This window comes from Cyrtonyx montezumae, unplaced genomic scaffold, assembly GCF_038088225.1.
Source record: "Cyrtonyx montezumae isolate F1298 unplaced genomic scaffold, pur_monq_1.0 scaffold_2, whole genome shotgun sequence".
Taxonomy (NCBI): Eukaryota; Metazoa; Chordata; class Aves; order Galliformes; family Odontophoridae; genus Cyrtonyx; species Cyrtonyx montezumae.
In genome coordinates this window covers 60,318,167-60,339,298 of record NW_027071936.1, presented here as the reverse complement: position 1 = coordinate 60,339,298, position 21,132 = coordinate 60,318,167, and the positions used below count along the sequence as shown (strand labels likewise).

The window sequence follows — 21,132 nt, the reverse complement described above, 5'->3', positions numbered from 1 at the left end:
AAGTCTTGGTGTCTGGCAAGAGAAATTTTTAAAAGCAAACTATTCTCAAGTTTCAGCAACTTTAAAAAGCATGTAAGTGGATTATACGGCTAGTCACATTTGGAAGAAACAGGTAGGAAAAAAAAAGAAGCTCAAAAATCTGTTCGGTCACTGCAAGCCAGAGTGTGAGTAGCTTGCTGCAGATGTTCTTGTGCACTGGCTGCTGTTGCTGTCATTACCTTGATGTTCTGATGCTTGATTTGCCTCAACACCAACCACAGTTGCTGCTCGTGCTGTCGGAAGTGGATGCATACAAGTTTGTTTTTATATCTGTCTTTATCCTGCTCCAGGATCAGGGTTGAAGCACAAAAAAACTTCCTGCTTCTGATCTGGGAGAGGTTTCTACCTGTCATCAAGGACAGCTGGTGGCAACCTGGGGAGGGTGCTGAAGGGGAAGCGTGGTTCAGAGGGTGGAGCATAGTGGAGAAACAGAAACTGGAGATCAAAATACCAGCAGCCTCTGGAGAGAGCTGTGTCATTTGTTAGCAGTGAGCAGCACTGCACGCAGGAGATGGAAAGCTGCTGTTACTGGGAACTGATGCTAACATCCATTACGGTCAAGTAGTATGTCTTGCTGTTATATACAAGGAGATTTTATGCTTTCTGTGGAATGGGTTGTTAAACTAAGAGAGTCAAACACACTGTCAAATAAGAGACTGAAGAGCTATTACTGGTTTATGTGGTTAATCGTGGATGATGCAACCCTTCTTTTAGCTTAGTTCATTGTTTATGCTGGACTGCATAAAAGTGATAATTATAACTAACGTGCTTCAGTTATTTGAAATGAAACTATTTACGTTGCTGGCTTTCTCAAGTCTATCTTGTGCATTTATTGGGCTCTTCGAAGATAAATTCTTTGTGGCTGGTTGTCTTCTCCCAAAATATATTCAGCACTAAGAATTGTCATGTTACTTGCCTATGTATTAACATTTCACACTTGAATCTTGGAAACCAAAGTTGCTGCCAGTTGTTTTTTTTTTTCTTTCAGAGCCAAGACTTTCTTTTGCACATGCCTCTTGGAAACAGTGGATCACAGCAGGAATCTGTAGGAGGAGGAAGGATAACTGTTGGTGCACAGACAGTGCCTGCTGCCGATCTTAACAGTTCCTCTCCTTCAGACATAGCATGCAACTGTGAGGCCTGTAATGAGCGCAGGTAAGAACTGAATTCAGACTTAAAACAATGCCTGTACTCAGCCTGTCAGCTGTCCTGTTGCTTATTTGTCAGCATATGCTTAAACTAATTCAGTGGGGCTGTCTGACAGTAGCATGAACTTAGGAATGATGGCTTTTATCCAATTTTTACTTTATTTTTGGCATGTGCTCTGTTTTAGGTATTTCTAGACATGATTTCCCTGATAAGTGGCTTCGGAATAGTGGGAATCGATACACTTGCATGATGTACAAATTGAGAGGGTTTTTTGTCATTGTTTGCAGAGAAATTTCAGCAGAGACTGAACGTGAATCTCAGCAGCTTCAAAATTACTGGTCAGAAGTAAGGTACATGGTTCGATGTATCTATCGCCAAGCTGGGACCCCTTTGGCAGACGACCAAGACCAATCTTTGGTACCAGATAAAGAAGGAATGAAAGAGCTGGTGGATAGGTATAACACTTAAAAAAATACTTATTAAGTACTAACAGTTTTTTCTAATGGGTTGTAATTTACTTAGAGTGGTTTTTTTAGAATTTTATTTACCAGCTGTAAGTCTGATAGCTTAGAATGATCGTCTCTCCACTAGAAGGAAAGGTTATAGAAGTCAGCTGTATTCCATGCAGGATTTTAAAGTGCTGGATTGAGTGTATGAAATGTGTGAGAAGTGTTTGTATGTGTCTGCAATAGGGATATGAGTGCCTAATTGTGAAAAGATCCCCAAAACCTTAATCCTTAAAAGTTATTGAGATGATTACTGCTACTAAAAAGATGCTGTTTAGCTTGCATTTCCTCCACATGAAACACCTTACTTTGTTGAACGAACTCAATTTTACAGCAGTGATTGCATTTATGGTAGCTGTAAGAGCTAGAAGTTACAGAAAGAAGATTTTGGCTGTTGATCATTAGGTGAGGAAGATTATGAGAAGTTTGTTCTCATTTCAGAAATTGAAAGTGCATCTTTTTCTAGGTATGGAGTCAGTGATGTGCTTTGTGTTCTTCAGTTGTCAGTTTGTTGTTTTTTTTTCCCTTAGGTGAACACTGTAGCTGTCTCCCAAGTGCTCCAGCATGTTCATTTTATTTTCTGTACAGTTCAGTGTGTGGACAAAGAGTAGATTCTCTCACTGGCTCTGTGCTTACTTAATTTACAAAGGTCTGACTGGACTAAACAACTGTAGATCTTAAGCAAAGTTTCTATTTGAGACGGTGCTGGCAAGGTAGAGAAACTTCTGAAAGATTTTAATCCAGTACAGCTCTTTGTGACTGTATTTCTGAATGAATCTTAGTAAATAATTAAATAAGCTTTTTGTGCTTCTGCTATAAAGATGGAGTGCTCTTTTTTGAACGTGAGTTGTGTGACTGTAGAGAAATACAGTATACCTTTCTGTTAGTCACACTCGGTTTATTTAAATTAAGCCATCAAAACATGCAGTGTAGTTTTTAAAAGAAAAGATTCTTAAATGTAGTGTAGTGTTTAGGTAATTAAACCTGAATCACAGCTATAGTTTTCCTCAATTGGAAAGCTTTGAAAACTGTAGCATGTGCTGTGTAGCTTTCTTACATACATGTTCTGTGTACATGGATGCCTTTCTCTAGAACTGTTTGGCACTGTTTGGAAGCATGATTAAAATATAAAAGGCAAGAAAAGGATTCCAAGGAATAAAATTTTCAATGTTACTATGATGTTTTTTTTTCACTCTAGAATTTCTTGTGGTCTTCAAATTATGAAATGAAATTAGGATGCTGAGATTGTATAGACACTGGTGAGTCCAGTCTGTGATGCTGATGGTCACACAAATTCAGCAGAACTAGTCATTGTAGGTACTGCAAACAATTTTTGTTTATTTCTAAAAAGGAATAGAAAGGAAAAAGGGTGTAGGTAGCATACCAAACATGCTGTGGCTAATTTAAAAGGCAAATTCCTTATTAGTAACTTCATGCTCAGCTGTGTTAAATGCGGCTGGCAAGAAAAAAATTACCTGCTTTGTTGAAAGTAGGCTGTAGTGCCAAATACTGTCCCTACTTTAAATCAGCGTACTTCATGACAGTGCAATAGTACTCTTATTTTGTAACTGATGAAGGAAGAGCTGGGACTAGGCAGCAGTGAATTTATTCATTTAAGTTGTAACTACTTATCTAGTCTCTTTGTTCTTCTCCACTTCCCTGCACTCCAAAAACCTGAGATGAATGCCTAAACTCCAAGCCACAGGACTTTAAATAGTACAATTTCACTTTAAAGTGCTTCAAAGCAACCATCATGTCCAGTGGCTCATTCTGAATATTGCTTTGATAGGAAGCTCTGAAGATGGCTGACTGAGATCCTGTTCTTCCTTTTAACTTAAGTGCCCACTGAGAATTATGAATTATGAAGTCCTTTCAAAGTCTGGTGACTAAACCTTTGTTAAGTATGAAAACTCTCTTATCGTATAGCTCTCTTCTGTATGTCAGTTCAGGCTCGTGTTATCTTCCATCCACCAAGTAGTTGCACCCAGACACACCATCAGCAGGAGAGAAATTCTAGAGTGTTGGATCTTTCGGTGTAGCCACCAAAGCACCTGTCCAGGAGCCAGAGAACCGTTTTCCTCTGTGTGAGGTGGTTCAAACCCATGTCTCATTTCCAGAATAGTGTCAGGCAGCTCGGTGCCATGCTTAGCTGTGCCTTTCAATATCTGCAGTGCTTCTTATTGGAAGACTGAAAGAGTGCACAGAGGGCAGTGTATTTCTGGAGCTTTTGTGTTAGTCTTCTTTGAGACAAAGAGTTCTCAAGTTCTGGTCTCTATGTTGGATTCAAAACAAAACTAAAATACAATCACTTGTCACTTCTAATGATTGCAGCTTGTGTGCTGTCAAGGCAGTACTGTAAGTCATGTTCTGTGAAGGACATTACTTATGGTCCTGTGAATCCTATATGTCTCTCTCTGTAGTAACATAGTTTTAATAAAAATGTAAAAAATGTTTTTGTACAGAAGATCTGCAACTTAGGGTAAGAAACTTGATGAAAATGAGAATCAGTTTAATGAATGTCTTAAAAATTTGGTGATTATATGAATTGTCTCTTTCAGTTGAATTTAACAATAGAGGAGTCTCACAAAGCAGTCACTGTTGAGTCCAGTCTGGTTAGTAAGTGTTTAGTCAAATGCTGACTGCCCAATGTGTCAAACATCTCCAATGGCTTGAGGTAAAAGACTATCCTACATACATTAATAGAGCCTAGATCTGGTTGTTCTAAATGGGACGTTTATTAAGGCTGTATGGAAGAATATGAAGAAGTTGTAACTAAGTATCTCTTTAAGGCTGTATGCCAAATAAGTAAGGGGTTTTGGCTCACAGCTAGTAGTGAAACACTGAGGTCCTAAATGAGTCCGTTCCTCAGGTGCAAATTTTCTTTGCTAGTCTTAAAGCTACTCAGTTCCATGGCATAGGGTTGTATTCTCCCAAATCTAAGGTAGTTCTGTAAACCCTAATAATTGTTTCTTTTTTTGTAATAATAATGAAGATAACCAGTAAGTATTTTTAGGAGAGTGAAAATTGTTCATTCGATTATTTTATTTTTTTTAATCACAAATATTCTAAAACTGCAGGCTTTGTGAAAGAGATCCATATCAGCTTTACCAACGATTGGAACAGCAAGCTAGAGAATACGTACTTGAAATGAAGGTTCGTCTGCTCAGACACTTGTCACTGGGATCTAAAGTTGCATCAACATTAGCAATACAAGGGCCACCCCAGGCACATCAGTTCATCTCACTCCTACTTGAAGAGTACAGCGCGCTCTGTCAGGCAGCGTGCACAATCAGCGCCTTCCTAGTTACTCTGGTAAGACTGAGAAAACAACCTGCTCAGAGTGATGCTAGCTGAGCTGCTTCTGGGTTCTTTAGGAAGTCGTCCGAGATTTGTGAACTATAAGGGCTGTGTCACACGTGGTTGGAAGTGAGGGCGTTCTGAAAATGCAAATTCTGTTTTTCACAGATGTGGGTCAGACATCTCTTAAAATGAATGCAGTGAAAATTGTGTGAAGAAAAAGGTGGTGTGTTGTTGTATTTGTTCTGAAATCTACAACATTTTAGATAACTCCACTGAATGGTTACAGCATTTCTCTGTTCTCTTCTCTTGAGAACCTCATGTAAAGGATGCGGAATTTTATTTGTAGCACTAAATCAAATTGTTTTAATATTTTTTTTCTGTGTTATTTTCCTTAAAATTAAGAATTGCTACTTGTAAAGATGACCTTTTCTCAGGAATTAATATTCTGCTCAATTGTTTTTGTCAGCTGATCGTGCTGACTTGTATTGGCAGGTAGAAAATATGTAATAGCTTTAAATCCTCTGTTCTTGGGTAACCGTGCAAGTAATACAGTAAACAAATGTCACAGTGACTGAGGTTATTAGTACATTCCTTGTACATGCATTTCCAATAGCCATGTCCAGTGCTTCCTTTTTCTTGGAAGTGGTGGAATTTTTTATCATGAGTTAGCTAAAAGTGATTGCCTGGGAATGTCAAGAAAGGAAAAGAGTCAGTAACAGATGATCACAGATAAGAAAGATGAGATGGAGGGAACCTGAGTGTCACTTCTGAGGTGGATCTGTTGTGAAATGGAATTGACCAAAGCAGGAAGATGTTTCTATGTAGAAACACAGCATATTTGGTGCTTTTTCCTGTTGCCTGTATTTTTTATTTGGCGTATAATCTTTCTCAGTTTTATCACTTTGATGCAGATGTGTGGTCACTGCCATTTCCTGTTAATTGGCATCTTTTAAGTCATCAAAACTAGGTGCTGGAGAGAAGAAACTCTTCAAGCTGAGTGGCACTGAACGTAGGAGTTTTCAGCTGCAAAGTGAACGGATTGCAGTACAAAAATTTGCTTTATCACAGTAGGATGACCAGTAATGAATTCAACAGTGCCAGCTGATCAGAAAATAATCTTCTCTATTTTTCCTCTGGTGATTATTATCAGTCAGTATTCAAGAAAACTTTTCAGCTATATGAAAATGAGATAATGACTTTGAGGCTATCCTCACCAATCTCTTCCTTTTCAGGCAAAACTCAAAGTAAAGCAAAAAGCCTCTTGTCTTACAAGTAATAAAAGAAAAAGGGCATTTTATAGTAGTTGTGAATATTTTGAAGTCACTATTCAAATTGAAGTAGTGCGTGTCTCTTGTGCAACTGGGAGGCAAAAAAAAAAAGCAACATATCTAAATAAGTACTAAAAGGAGAGCCTCGAACTTCTCAATTCTTTTTTTTTTTAAATCTTGATATTCTAGTATTTAGATCTTATAAGCATGTTTTATTTTTTTAAACCACCATGCTTAATAAAATTTTGAAATTCTGAAGTACTGTTATATTTCTGGCTACTTGACACTATAGTACATAGGCCTCACTTGCTGATCTGAAAGGACAGTTGCATTTAACTTTGCTGTATTAGCGAGTACTGCTGTAGAAAACTGTTTACTGCTGTCTGTATCTGGAAAGACTTAACTTGAAGGAAACATTGTTCCTGTCTTCGGTTCTGATGTCATGATAACAGATTTACTTTGTAGGTCTTGATATTCAAGGCATTTGTATATTAAGTAACATTAAATAGAATAACATTCTGCTTGTTAGAGAATTACAGACTGTTGGTCTCTTGGCTACTTAGAAAACCTGCAGTTTTGAAGCAGTTGCACTTTGAAAGAACTCTCTACTTGGCTTATATCAATTTTGAATAAAAATTACAACCTATCATCATATATCTGTTACTAGATAGGTTAAAAGAACTGAAAAACAACTGGTGATAGACAGTTGCTTGACAGGAGCCTGCTAATAACTGATTCATGAAATAAATCTTACAGTGCAGAAAAGAGTGGAAGCTTTCAACAGCACAGTCTGTTTATTGTGTGGTTGTTTTTTTTCCCCAATTCATGACAATTTAGAAAAGGTATGAAGCTGTGTCTACATAAATCATTAAAGAACTGCACAATAGTTTGAATATTAAAATGGAGTAATATCTCAACTGGATAATGCAGCCTGCTGGTTGAAGGGTTTAATAGAATATATATTTACATACATATATATTATAACCTGCAAAAAGCATTTCTTTACTTTGTTTTATAATATGAGCTTATTTGTGGTTGTTATTCATTATAGGAAAACGAACATTTGAAGAAATTTCAGGTGACATGGGAATTGCACAACAAGCATCTGTTTGAAAATCTGGTATTCTCTGAGCCACTCCTGCAGAATAGCTTGCCAACATTAGTGTCACAGCTAAGGTAAAGATTTAAACTTCACTTTTGTAAATTGAAGGAGAGAGCAAAATCTATGTTTGTAACCACCACTTTAAAACAACGACAGAACAGAACAACAGAAGTCTGCTACTTGTCCAGTTTGATAGGTAAGAAGCCTTTATCATAAGGCCAGTGGGATCCTGGGGTGTATTGAAAAGAGTATGGCCAGCAGGTCAAGGGAGGTGATCCTCCCCCTCTATTCTGCTCTGGTGAGGCCTCACCTGGAGTATTGTGTCCAGTTCTGGGTTCCCCAGTACAAAAAAGACAGGGATCTCAAGGAAAGAGCCAGCAAAGGGCTGCAAAGATGATAAAAGGCATGGGACACCTCTCTTATGAGGAAAGGCTGAGCAACCTGGGTCTGTTCAGCTTTGAGAAAAGAAGACTCAGAAGGGATCTGATCCACATCTATAATATCTAATGAGTGGGATGCAAAGGGACAAGGCTGAACTCTTCTCAGCAGTGTGTGGCGATAGGATGAGGGGAAATGGCCACAAACTGAAGCATAGGAAGTTCTGCACAGTGCAGTGACGGAGCTCTGGCACAGGCTGCACAGAGAGGTGGTGGGGTCTCCTTCTCTGGGGACATTCAAGACCCTCCTGGATGCCTACCTGTGCAACCTAGGCTAGGGAGCTGCTTTGGCAGGGAGGTTGGGCTCTGTGATCTCTAGAGGTCCCTTCCAACCCCTACAGTTCTGTGATCTGTATTCTGTTGAGCCAACCTGCTGGCATGACTTGCTTGTTAGAAAAATTACTACACTAATCTCCTTATTTGTAGGTTACCTAGTAAGATGACAGTGTCATATGAAAATGATGGTGTCTTGGCTGAATAGTAATGTCCTCTCTTGTCATAGGCACTGATACTGTTTCCATTGCTCTACGAGTGACTAGATGGCTATAAGACAAGACACACAAACGAAACAAAAAAGCCACCCTTGCTATGTGCTTGTAGATTGGATGGCATACTGCATTTCCTGGGGCTTTGAAATGTATACTTTGTTGTCAGGGTGGTTCTGTTTGTGTTTTGTGTACTTGAAAGTGCTTGTTTTGTGCAGGAAAAGTATTATTAATGTACAGAAATGTTGCTTTTCATCTCGAGTTCTGTTTAATCTTCATGATCTACAGCCATGCAGTGCTTGTGTTGACCTCTCTGACTTGTTTCTGATCAAGGTCTTAGTACTTCTGTGTATTTTTGTCTCACATGCTGTTTTGGATATTTTTTCCAAGCTACTAGAAACAGTTTGATTTAATGTCTCAGTTGCAAGAAATATTGCTTGTGACAAATGAGGAAACTTCTGAATTATGCTTTTGCAAGCAGTTGTTAGAAAGGAAAGCAGGATGACTTAATTGTCTCTAGACTGAGTACTGGGTTATTACCAGGACCCCATTTTCCTCTTCCAGGCAGGCAATTCTGTCACTCTGTTAAACAACATGTTGTTCAGATGCATGCTTTCCCTTTGATCACTTTGATCTGTGCTTGACTTTCCAGTACTGTTTTCAGTGACGCTGTTCTCAGGCATCTTGCTTATTTTCTGCCAAGGCTTCTCTGCGCTTCTTGATCCATCAGTTCTAGTTTATTGAGGCTGTTGATACTTCCTTTACTTATGGATATGAGAATGGTCTTATGTGAAACTTGGAGTCATTTCTTAACAGAAATGTTGGATTGCTTGCATTTACCTTTTCTCAAATGCTACTGGAATTCAAACCTAAGCAACAGATTTTTTTTTTTTTTTTTTTTTTTGTAGAGCTTCACTGTAGTGGCAGCTATCATCAAGTTTTAAAGACAGAATCCTCTTCCTTCAGGGATTCCTTTCTGGATATATCTGTGCTCCCTAGATAGTTTTAAGGGTGTTTCAGTTAAGGAACAAGGGTATTGCCAAGATTGATTCTCACAAGCCTTTTTGAAAGGAAGGATTCTACACAGACTTTTCCTGTTCCTTGATTTCTATCCTGTTTCTTTGGTAAGCATAGAGTACTGCTGTTACTTTTCACATGTCACATGTTTTTTACTCATCAGTTTTTTAGGCCTTAGTCTTCCCTAAAAAATGAGAGTAATTTGCCTTCTATTGTGAATTTGGTACCTTGTAGAGTAGAGGAATATCATAGCAGAGGCCTCATGTGGGCAAGCATCAGAATCAGCCTAGCCTTCCTGATCAGGTCTTCTTGAGTAGGAGACAAGTATTAACTTTTTTCACTGTTTGCTGCTGCTTTAAGAACCTTTATTTGAAGGAATAATGAACACTTCACAAACTGGGGTGCATTTGTATGTTGGTGATCTGTAATGTGTACACTAGAAATTCTCAAGGGTGAGAGAGGCTCCACCATTTCAGAGTGGGAAGATCTGAGTGGTTTGTCTCTTAACAGGTGGATAGGTAATTTTCCATAGATTTTATACCTAAAATCCTTTTTACGCATGCATATATAGACTTTGAGAGCCATTAATCTCTTAATTGGTCTTATTTCTAGATGTTGCATCTGTTAATGCTTCAAGAAGCAGGCAGAGGAGAAAACTTCTCGGTTGGGATTGAGCTCTAGGATAAATCTTTCCACCTATCACAGAAACATTCGTAAGCTCAGACATCAGTAGTTTTGGAAACTCTATTTGACATGATACAATTACAATAAATACTCACATTTTGATTGTTCCTGTAACTGTCATGAAGAGATTTGTCTGTCTGAAATGTTCAGAAATTTGAGACTCATTTTAAGTTTTTCTTATCTCCTTTTGAGTCATTGCCTTAAATGCATAGTTTGTTTTAACTGCATAGTGGTAAAAAAGCCTTTGAAGAATTCACACAAGTATTATGTTGTCTATTTTTTCTAGAAAATGGCATTTTAAACTTAACATATTTTCTCGACAGAAGCCTGTTCCTCATATGAATTCTAAGAGTAAGCATCTGCTTTCTCTCAGACTTACTGAAGGATAGGTAGTCTTGCTCCTTGTTCAGGATACAAAACGGACCCTTTTTTTTTTTTTTTTTTTTTTGGCCACAGTCAAGATTCCTGGATAGGCAGACCCTCTCACTTCTTCCCAACCCACACAGAATAGCAAATGGCAATAACATTGTCTGGATGGGATCAGCAGACTGGTAATCATCACTGACACTTAACCCTTTTCCAGTTTTGCCTTATTATGGTTAGAAAGTCTTTCTTTTAGGCAATAGATAAGGTGCTGCCAGAGTTCCATGACAGAAGACATTGGCTTTCTTGTTTTATTTTTCTCAAAATGTGAAATAGTGTTGTTTTGGCATCTTTGCTTCATATAGATTTTGAGCATTCACCCCATTTTCTCATCCCTTATCTGAATTACTTTATCATTTGTACATCTCTGGCTTTTTCAAAAGGCTTGGCACACCAAGGCACACCAACTAAGATATTTATAAAGCATGTTTGACATCTATAACAAATTCTCTTAAGGATGTTTAAATACAGCAGTCTTGAGGGGAGGTAGGTTAACTAGATGATGCAAGGTTAGCTGTGCCAGGAGTGATCATCTGCTCAGTGTGGACTACCAGGGTCTTAGTGGGTTGCAGCTTGTTCTGCTGCCTCTGATTTCTTTAGGAGTTGTGTAGAGTTGTACTGTGTGTAGACCAGCAGTAAGAGCTGTCTGTACGCTTGGAAACAATTAATCAGTAGGACTTTTAGATTAGATACTGTAATTGATAAGGGCTTATTTTCACTATTTAAGGTAATCCCATCACCTATTGCTTTACACATGCCTTGGGAATTCCGGTACATTTAGTGATAGCATGTAAATACGTGTTGATCTGTACTCAAGAGTCACAGTAAAAATTGAAAGTATTAACTCTGCTGCAGTGTTAATGGAAATTTTTTACAAAGAGTTTTGCTTGTAGCTTTAAATCTTACTTAAGTTAGATTTTGTGCAGAATTAATCTTTGTAAGAATAGTGCTATTCAACAACAGCTCTGAAAATAAATGTGACTCCTGAGAAGCAAGGATCAGAATTATGCATAATGTTGTCGTATCAAAAACACAGGCTGTAGGAAAAGGAGTGAATTGTGATCTTGGATTAGGAATTGTCAGTGTTTGCACTGATAATGAGGAAAAATTGTTAAACATTGATTCTTAAAGTTGCCATATGCCTTTGAAGTGGGTTTGCACCCTATCACAGAAGCATTTTCTGAGCTTCTAATGTATGGAATTATTCACATAGCTTTCTAAAGTGGTTGTGTTGCAGGTTCTAGGCAAAAACAACAGTAAGAAACTTGAGTTCATTGGTGAAGTGATGCTAATGGCCATAAGTTAATGATTACTGAGTTGTCTGTGCAGCTTGTTTATGCTTCATCACCCCTTAAATTTAAGGGCTTACAGGCAGAGCGTTAAGTTCTTTGTTTGGATTAGTGTCCAATTGCAGCTGAAATTTGTGACAAACCTCCCAGAAATGCTGGACCTGGGCTTTCATGTCAGCTGTTAAGGTATCTGTGCTTTGGTTTTGGCAGTGGCTTGTTAAGCCTTTTGACCAATGTACAACCTCTGTGCCTGGTTAAGTACCAGCTGGTTTCTCCATAATTACCCAGTAAGAGTAACATTGAGAAGGTTAGGTTTGTTTGAGCCAATTCATAGATCATTCCAATTCTGTGTGCTTTAAACTTACACCTAAGAGAATTTTGACTTCTCCCTGATTTTGTAGTCAAGATTTAGGGAGCTTGCTTATTTACTTGAGTTTTGCAATGATGTACTCTACAGCAAATACCTTTTTAAAAAACAAACAAACAAAAAACCAACCAAACAACAACAACAAAAAAACACAAATCCATTACAAAAGTGAACTAGTGGAAAGAAAACGAAGTCTTTTTCCTGTTCCTGGGACCCCTCCTGGGAACAGCCATCAATGAATGGTATAAGTGCATTTTGGAGTTGATGTCGCATCTTAAGTGATCGTAGATTACTGCACACAACCAGGTTATCTCTCTTGCGTCATTCCACAGTGTTTTACCTCCAGTTTGCCTAGTAATGTTTTTAGTATTGTTCATGACAGTTTAGGTTAACAAGCTTCTGCCTTTATTTTTACAATCTAACTGTTCAATAAATAGTCAACAGGTATATTTAACCTATAGGATTTGAAAGGATAAATATATCAAGGATCAAAATTTGAATAAATATTGCTCATCTGGTTACCCATGGAAAAGAGGCTCCAGAAAGGTTGCACTTCCCACATTCTTACTATTATTGGTTATAGAACACTGGAACAATTGGGTATTTTTTTTGAAAATTGATGAAAAATATTGATTTTGAGATGCAAGCAGTTATGTGGACCTAGGTGTATCAGTAATTGCGCTTCAGCATTTTACAGTCTGGTAGACCTGTGTGAGATTGTTTTTGTGGTTTTTTTTGTTTTTTATTTTTCCAGTCATATATCTCGTGTAACAAATGCTGCTTGATCTTTGTAGGCTTGGAACAACGCATGATTCCTGTAGTGAAGATATGTATAGTACCTTGCTACAAAGGTATCATCAGCTGGAACAGGAAATGGGGCAAGTTGCTGAAGCATGGCTTGAATGCCAGAAAAGAATAGATGATTATGTTGATGAACAGGTAAGAACTGTGTAAACAGTTCCATGACTCATTATGTTGGGAGTGGCCCATGGAAGGCTGTGCCTCTGGTGATGAATTTCTTTGGTATTGCTTTACAGAACTTTGAAGCTACAAAATATAACTTTTGTAGTGATGTCAGTCTTCCAAAATAGAGAAGAACTCTAATATGCCAAAATGGAACAGTAATTTTACAGAAATACCATCAAATTAATGAAGCAAGTTGTTATACTGTGGCTTGGAGATAGACTAAAGCCATTCAAAAATATTCAAAGACTATAAAATGCTCACAGTGCACTAATATGAATCTTTCTTCCCTAGTTGTTACTAGGGGAAAAAAATCTCTGTACACTGGACTTCAAAAATAATTACATTAAATGAAATTAATAAGAAGGGATGGCTTTAAAATGACTTTTATTTACACAAGTTGTGTAGTGTGACAGTGACCTTTGTACAGCATCAAAAAGCAGAACTTGTAAGTCTCACTACTTAAGTATTTGAGACATCTGTAGTTACCTGCTTTTTAACTGTGAATTTTTGCAGCTGATTATTGTCTGTGCTATGTTAGAGAACATAATGTTTTTGTACTGATTTGTATATTATCAAGAGCTTACTTTCAGAAAAGTTTGCTGTTCATTTTGAAAGTGATTATTTATGCTTTTCTAAAATTACTTGCTTGATTTTTGTCTGTAGTTCAAACAGTTCAAACAACTTGAGTAACTGAAGATAGAGTTTTATAGATTTTGTATAGATTTTTATAGATATTTGTATTATAGTTTTACGAACATTACAAGCACGGAGATCTAATTTAAGTCTTATTAATGCTGTGCTTTTATGGATAGTAAGGTGTTTTCATGTGTTATAGTTCACTGTAAATGTCCTTCAGAGGCTCTGCTGTGTGATGAAGATTTCTACCAGTAATTTCATTGCCTTCAAGACTGAGATAGGGCAGAAATAACTTTATTTTTGGAGATTGTTCTATATTGGGGTCTACATCACTGGGCTATCAGTCACGAAGTTTTCTCTTGGTCAGGCTGCTTTTGTGCACTTCAATAATAGATGGAAGCACTCTGAAATTTCACTTCTTGTGTTACTAATGTTCATTTTCCCCGTGGTGTCAGGGTGCTGTGGCTGTCCAGTAAGAAAGGGAACCCAGTTCAGTTCTCATCATATTGGAACTTTAACATGAATACATCCTATAAAATTTGCTTATTTAACTATATACAATAATTTTAATGGTCTTTTATTAAAACTGATGTTGGTGTTATCCATGGTAGTTATTATACTTTCTTAACCAAAAATAAATAATTCAGTCTGACCATCTTACCTGAATGTGCAGTGATATTGTTGTCAACAAGGCAGAAATCAGGGAGCCCAGCTACTACGGAAACTGTGGATCTTAACTGTGCATGCATGTTTGTTATTTGTTGCTTCTTGGCTCAATGAAGCAGTGAAGTTCTGCTGCTGCTGTATCAAAGACTAGAACGTGCAGATCAGCACAGATCAATGACCCTTCATCATCTTTGGAACTATATCTCAATGTTCAGACAAGTCATCAATGGAGATAGTACAGACCTCTCCTACAGTGTTTCACTGCTTGTTCTTGGGGAATAAAAGTAAATGCCTTTTGCAAGCAGTACAAATAATACCATTTTTTAAAGACTCTGTAAGACAGTCTTATAGTACTAATACACTCCTGTATTTGTATGTAATAAAACTCCAGAAAATCATTTATTCATATCAACACCTTTATTTGTGACAAGGTAAGGTTCTGAGGAAGATGTTCAAAGCATCTGAAATGCAAGAGTTTAAATATATTTAGTCTTTACCTCGAGGTCCTAGTGTTTTCCTTACCAAATTTAGATTGTATTTAACTTGGAAAGTCTTAAATATATTTGGACTGTTTCCATAAGTAATGGCTAGATAATCATATGTATTTTGTGGGCACTTCCATTTTTAATACTGCTGGCTCGAACAGAATGAAGGAATACAGAGCTCCCTTTGCATAGTTCCTCGAAAGTACAGAGTTTCTTGCTCAACTCTCTCTGTTGAGTTGGTTGGAGTCCTGGTGAGCAGAGTAGAAAATTATATTTTACTGGTATACTTGTTGGCGTTATTTTGTTATCTTTATACTACCTACATAAATCAATGAAATCTCTTTCTGGTTTTGGACACAGGGAGTTTGTGTTAAGAATTGTTTTATATTTCTTATGAAACAGGGTAGGAAAATAGATCCATTTGACAGATGGAATTTAGGGTGCTCAAAAGTACTATCTACATTTGATAGATTTTAAAGTTTGGAAGCATTGAGCATCCTGTGGAATATGTGCACACATCAGAGTTTCTTGTAGGAGATCTATTCTTATATATTAGTTCTGACTGAACTGTTAGTTTTGTTTTATGATTAAATCTGTTTCAGAGTGAAAGAATACTTGCTCACATGCCTGTCTCACTTTACCTTGTCTGATTGCTCTCCAACACTTTTTAGCCTTTAAATAAACAGGGTAGAAAGTAGAAGCATGGTGGTGGACATCTTTTTTCCATTGGGCAGCATTGCTGGCATGTTCACTGCAGATGTGTGAGGTTGAAATATAAATTTTCTGATAACATCTGAATTTGGGTTTCTTGCTTCCTGAAAGATATCCTGGGCATAAATCATGTGGTTTGTGTTGAAGCTCTTTTTCTCTACTGAAATAACAAATATTCATGAGGCAAAAAAGAAAAATGGTAGAAGTTATACCCTATTATTCACGGAATTAATAAAATACTTGCAGATATTCCTATAGGAAAGATTGCTAAGCTGGAAGTAGGAAAATGTTAATTTCAGCTCCTTCTTCCAATTAATACTGAATACCAAGTTCCAAGAGTTAATCTGTGTGATTTTCCCTGTCAGTTTCTTGGCAGGCTTGATTGACTAGGCAGCTCCCAAGTGATGCGCTGGGTGTTTTAAACAAGTGTAGGTGCTTGTCTTTCATGGTGAGTGTCTGGGCATCTAAAGCAATGAGCTCTGTTGGCTTTGAATGTAGCTTAAAGGTGCTCAGAGTGTGATAGTATAACTGAGATGAAATCTCTAGCTCTTCTGGTCTCAGGCCCTGCAGTAATTAGTAGTGTGTCTAAGAAATGGTACCAATGGTTCAAGGATATTTTGTACATGCTGTTCTGTTTAAAAAGGCACATGCATGAACATGATTAACTCTTTTTTCTTTTTCTTTTTTTTTTTTTGCTATTACTGTAACCTTACAGTACCAAGGGAAATCAAAATTCACAGTAGTAATTAGAATTGCATGCTGCTGATTGTGTTACAAATTGATTAGGTGAAACTCTGCCACTTAACACTGTTCCATATCCCCCATTTTAGAATTCCATTTTCCCTAGTTAAATAGTGTTAGAAGCAATAACTCGAATTAATATTCATGCATACAACTTTAGTTTGAGTTTTTGGAGAGATATTTCTGAAGAAAAAAGATTGCTAGTGACACAACCTACTGGACTCTGTTTTTGTTTTTTTTTTTAACAAATCTTTATGAAGGAGGTTGGTATATTCTAGTGTTAGAATTCTCTTTATTAACCAGGTAAGTGAAAAAAACACAAAAGATAACCTAAATAATTGCTTTTACGCACTAATGAGCTAGTGCTCTTAAAAAGGTGCAACGTATGGCAAGAGATTTTTTGTTCTTGTGTTTTGTTCTGCTAGAGTTTATGGAAATTTATTGGTTTTATCAGTGAGTTTGTTCACTAAATTAAAAAAAATAATAAATTGTTTCCATATAAGAAGTTATGGATTCTGCATTTGATTCAAGTGTGATTTGAGGCTTAGTAATTATGAAATATTTTTCCAGCTTTAGTTAAATCACAGGCATGAAATACATTGAGATAACAGGAGTAGTGTTAGTCTAGGTCACTACTTCATTTTGTTTGCTCTTATAATTTTTTTCACTCCTAAACTGGATGGTTAGTTCTACTTGTGGTTGGCACGGAGCCTGTGTTGAGGCCTTGTCAAAACTCCTCACTATATTTTAATGGATTTCAGTGGATTTGAGATGTGGAAGATTTAATGCCAAGCGCAACTGATGAAAAATACTATGAAAATACTTAATTTTTGGAGGGGAAGAAGCAAATACACACAAATCCTTAAGGAATACTAGTGGAAAAATCTGACTTCAAGTGTAAATGAATAAAAATTATATATTTAACAGATTCAAGTAGTGGGATTAGCAAATAAAAGAAGTGTCACATTGTCGAGTACACAAGTACTTTAAAAATGGTTACATTTAGGTAGGTTACATTTACAAAACTTTGATAGAACAACTGACTACAAGTGTATGATTTCTGTGATTAAACCAGTGAGTTTTCCTTAAATTCTGTTCTAGATGGCAATGAAAACAAAACAACGCATGCTAAAGGAAGACTGGGAATTTTTTAAACAGAGACGTTTTATTGAAGAGCAGGTAGGATTTTTTTTAACTATATTGAATAATACCAAGGCTCCATGAGTATTTTCCAAATGTAAATGTTTGTGTGTAGTATACTGTACTAGTTCCATATGATCTACTTGTGTGACTGTGCTGGGCTTTAAGCTTGATCAGATAAGATGCAAAGCAAGATCCAAGAAGAATATGTAAGCTTAGTTACTAAAAGGTAAGAATGTAAGCACCGTGGTCTTAGCACTGAATATGGAGTGTTAAAATTTTTGATGCTCCAGAAGGGGAATTTTCTGTGCCTTGGAGTGGGATCCAAAACAGCCAATACAGTGAACATGGAGCTGCCTCCATGTATGTGATAGGGGGTATTGTGTTCGAGAATGTATCAAATTCTCTTGTTTGTGCAGAGCTGGTGATTGAAAGAAACAGCAGCAGGGTAAGATGATTGCATCTATTCAGACTTTGGAGCTGGGAACCCTGGAGATGGCTCTTAAACCTGTTCTAGGGGTAAAACCTGAGCAGAGTTACCTGCTTGTTTTTAAGCTGTAGCCATAAGATTATAGATTGAATAGGCTAAAGCCAAGATTGGGTCTCTGTTCACGTACCACTATATAGAAGGAAATGCTAGTCATGAATCAGAGTGTATGATTATATGTTCTAATAAGCTTAAATTGCTCAGAACAGTCATCAGTGCCTTCTTCTATATGGAACGTAAGCATTTGTTAGCCACGTCTTTGGAACATCTGTTGGACAGGGCTCCTCAGATGACTTGAGGAAGAATCCTCTTTTTACTTTATCCTAATTGGGCTGAAGTGAGCTGTTAGCAAATGTCTGTTTAGGTAAAGGGCAGGTCTGAAACTTAGACACATCCTTGTTTAACCTAAGGTTTGTAGATGTCTAATTAAAGTAGGTGCTTTCAGGATTAGCCCTCTGCCAATTGGAGGTTATTTGGATTCTCTTTCTTTTCATTAATGTGGTGAAATCTTGTTTTGGGCAGCTTCTTCTTTGCTTGAGTTAATCCAGTTGTGGCTACACAAAGTCCTAATTTTTTTTGCAAGCTAAGGATGAGTTTGCATTCTTTCTTCATTTGTCATCAGTGTCATATTGTGCAGTGAAACGAGAACTGCTCAAGTTCAGTGTGTCAGCAGAAATACCATGCAGGATACATTTACATATGATTAAAGGAGGTCAACGTGACTACTTTACTTTTTCATAGAAGAAACAGTTTCTTTGAGGAGTTTCAGCACCACAAGTGTGTTGTTTGTAACTTGGAATCTTTTTAACTTGTGATCAAAATGCTGCTGTGATAAAACTTTATTTTAAAATATTTTGCCCAAAGAACCCTTTTTTATTATGTCATTTGTTAATCTGTTATACCATTGAATTGTTAATGGGAAGACTTGCACTACTAAAACAATGCCTTTATAATTTACTTCAGCTTAATAACAAGAAAGCACTAGCTGGGGAGAACAACTTCACAGATACAATGAGGCACATGCTGTCATCACGTTTGAGCATGCCTGACTGTCCCAACTGTAATTATAGAAGAAGGTGAGCAGATGTTTTTAACTTGAAATCATAATAAATCATTCATTTCTTGTGTTAGAGGAAAAAAAGGAAACACATTATTGCAAGAAAGAGTCTGGTTACTTCAAATGAATGCTACTTGAAGGTCGTAAAAGTCTGTAATCTTAATTCTTGAACAGATGTACTTGTGATGACTGCAGCCTTTCACACATTTTAACGTGTGGCATCATGGATTCTCCTATAACGGATGATATCCACATTAACCAGTTACCACTGCAAATTGATTCTGCTCCGGATTATCTATCTGAGATTCGCCCACCTAGTATGTCTTCAGCAAGTTCAGGATCGGGTTCCAGCTCGCCTATAACAATTCAGCAACATCCAAGGCTGATCCTCGCAGACAATGGTTCTGCACCAACTTTGTAAGTTCTCAGTTTTAAAAATTTGGGATAGTGAATTGAACTAAAGAAGGCAAGTTATACCGGCTGACCATCGTTAGATAATGCTGTTTTTACGTTAGAAAATTATAAGAAAATAAGTTAATCCTGATGCTGAATTCAGGAGCCCCCAAGTCCAATCTTATCTGTTGTGGAACAAAACAAATCTTAGAGGTTTTATTTTTATTTTTTAATTTCCAAAGATTTGGACTTGTTAGCACTACTAGAAGTATGCGTTATACATACTCTTCTGCTTTGAGATTACAGGGATGCTTTAAAGTGTCAATTTAAAAGAGAACATTTTCTTAATTTCAACAACGTAAATGGTGATATTTTTTCGTTGAGGAATGGTTGCTTCCTATTAATTTTTCTAGTTCCTAGGAAAGATTTTTTAGGCTCGCTGAAGGTGTTGTTAACTTGAGAATTGCATCAAGAATTCTTACTGTCAGAAGTACTTGCCATCCATTTTTATTTTGTTGAGATCACAGTGAGATTTGAGGTTTTAGTCTAATGGTAGGCTTCTGCCTCTACCATAATTCTGAACATATAAAACTGATTAACTGACTTCTGTATGTAGCTTGGGTGGAACTAGCCATCAGACTCTAATCATGTGATATTCTGGAATAGTATTTTAAAGAGGGGAGATAAAAACCTTCTGGTACTGGTGGGAATGTTACTTGAAGTACATGATGATTCTACAGTCAAGGAATAGCCATTAGGACTGTGTTAATGTGGTATGATGAATAATGGGAGAACAGATGCCTGGGATGCTTCTGATGAATATGACTTCACTAACTTAAGTTTCCTATTGCATCTGCTGTGATCTATGGTTTACTCTTCCACAACAGGACTAGAGTTTCTGAATCAATATGGGGCATGTTTGAAAACAGATTATGTGGCAACACAGTTAGCTGTGTAAGCATGTGCTTTGCTATTTCTGTAAACTCTCATGAGCTTTAATGCTGAAATTGAAACAAATAATGCAGAATTCAGAAAATAATCAAGTTGAATTTCAAGTATATACTGTAAGTAGGTTCTTTTGTTTTGTTTTGTTTTTTAAAGGGAAATATCACTGCTTCTTGAAGGAGAGATGTTTCTCATATTGGGCCTAAGCCTGCTTGTTTTATTTCCTCATTACACATTTGCCTTATGGTGCCATCATTTAAATTTTGGTCAAGTGTCCCATAGAAGCAAAAAGATACAGTGCCCAGTGTGAGAGCTCTGTTTTTTAAGAGCTTTCCAATTGCTGTAAAAACATGAACTGAAGAATCTTTGCAACACTTCCCTGGAATGGATAATAAAACACGCGTGTTCTAGCTGTCTGTAAAAAGAGAGAGAAGACTTTGGTTAAGATTGAGAAGTAGGATAACAGGAAAGCATTTAAGTGAGGAGTCATTTAGGAAGTCATTGTAGCTGAGAAATTTAAGGTTTGTTCAGTGCTGATTACTTACAGTTACTTGTTTTACATATTGTGTACATATTGTATTTTTTGGATCTTCATGCTTTCTTTAAGCAAAATCACTGGCATAAGTATTTTTCATCAAATTAAAGGTCATCTGTATCTTGTCATTATTAAGACAATAGATTTCATCGTCACAAGACATTGCTGGAATAATACACAGAAATAGCGGAGAATCCCACTTATAGTATCAATTAGCTGTTCAGGCATGAAGCTACTATATTTAGTAGGATTATACATAGATTGCTTGACTTTTATTTGAAAAATAAGGTCAGTTAACTCAAAA

General features: G+C 36.9%; 1 protein-coding gene across 1 annotated transcript in view; it reads left to right on the top strand.

Moving 5' to 3' along the window:
- FAM193A (family with sequence similarity 193 member A) overlaps positions 1 to 21,132 on the top strand; it is a 73,297-nt gene that overhangs the window by 34,809 nt on the left and 17,356 nt on the right. Inside the window, exons 4-11 of the mRNA XM_065735847.1 lie at positions 1,028 to 1,194; positions 1,476 to 1,643; positions 4,772 to 5,006; positions 7,314 to 7,438; positions 12,861 to 13,005; positions 17,373 to 17,450; positions 18,862 to 18,974; positions 19,130 to 19,372. Coding sequence (XP_065591919.1) covers positions 1,028 to 1,194; positions 1,476 to 1,643; positions 4,772 to 5,006; positions 7,314 to 7,438; positions 12,861 to 13,005; positions 17,373 to 17,450; positions 18,862 to 18,974; positions 19,130 to 19,372 — 1,274 coding nt within the window. The remainder of the gene's footprint in view (positions 1 to 1,027; positions 1,195 to 1,475; positions 1,644 to 4,771; positions 5,007 to 7,313; positions 7,439 to 12,860; positions 13,006 to 17,372; positions 17,451 to 18,861; positions 18,975 to 19,129; positions 19,373 to 21,132) is intronic.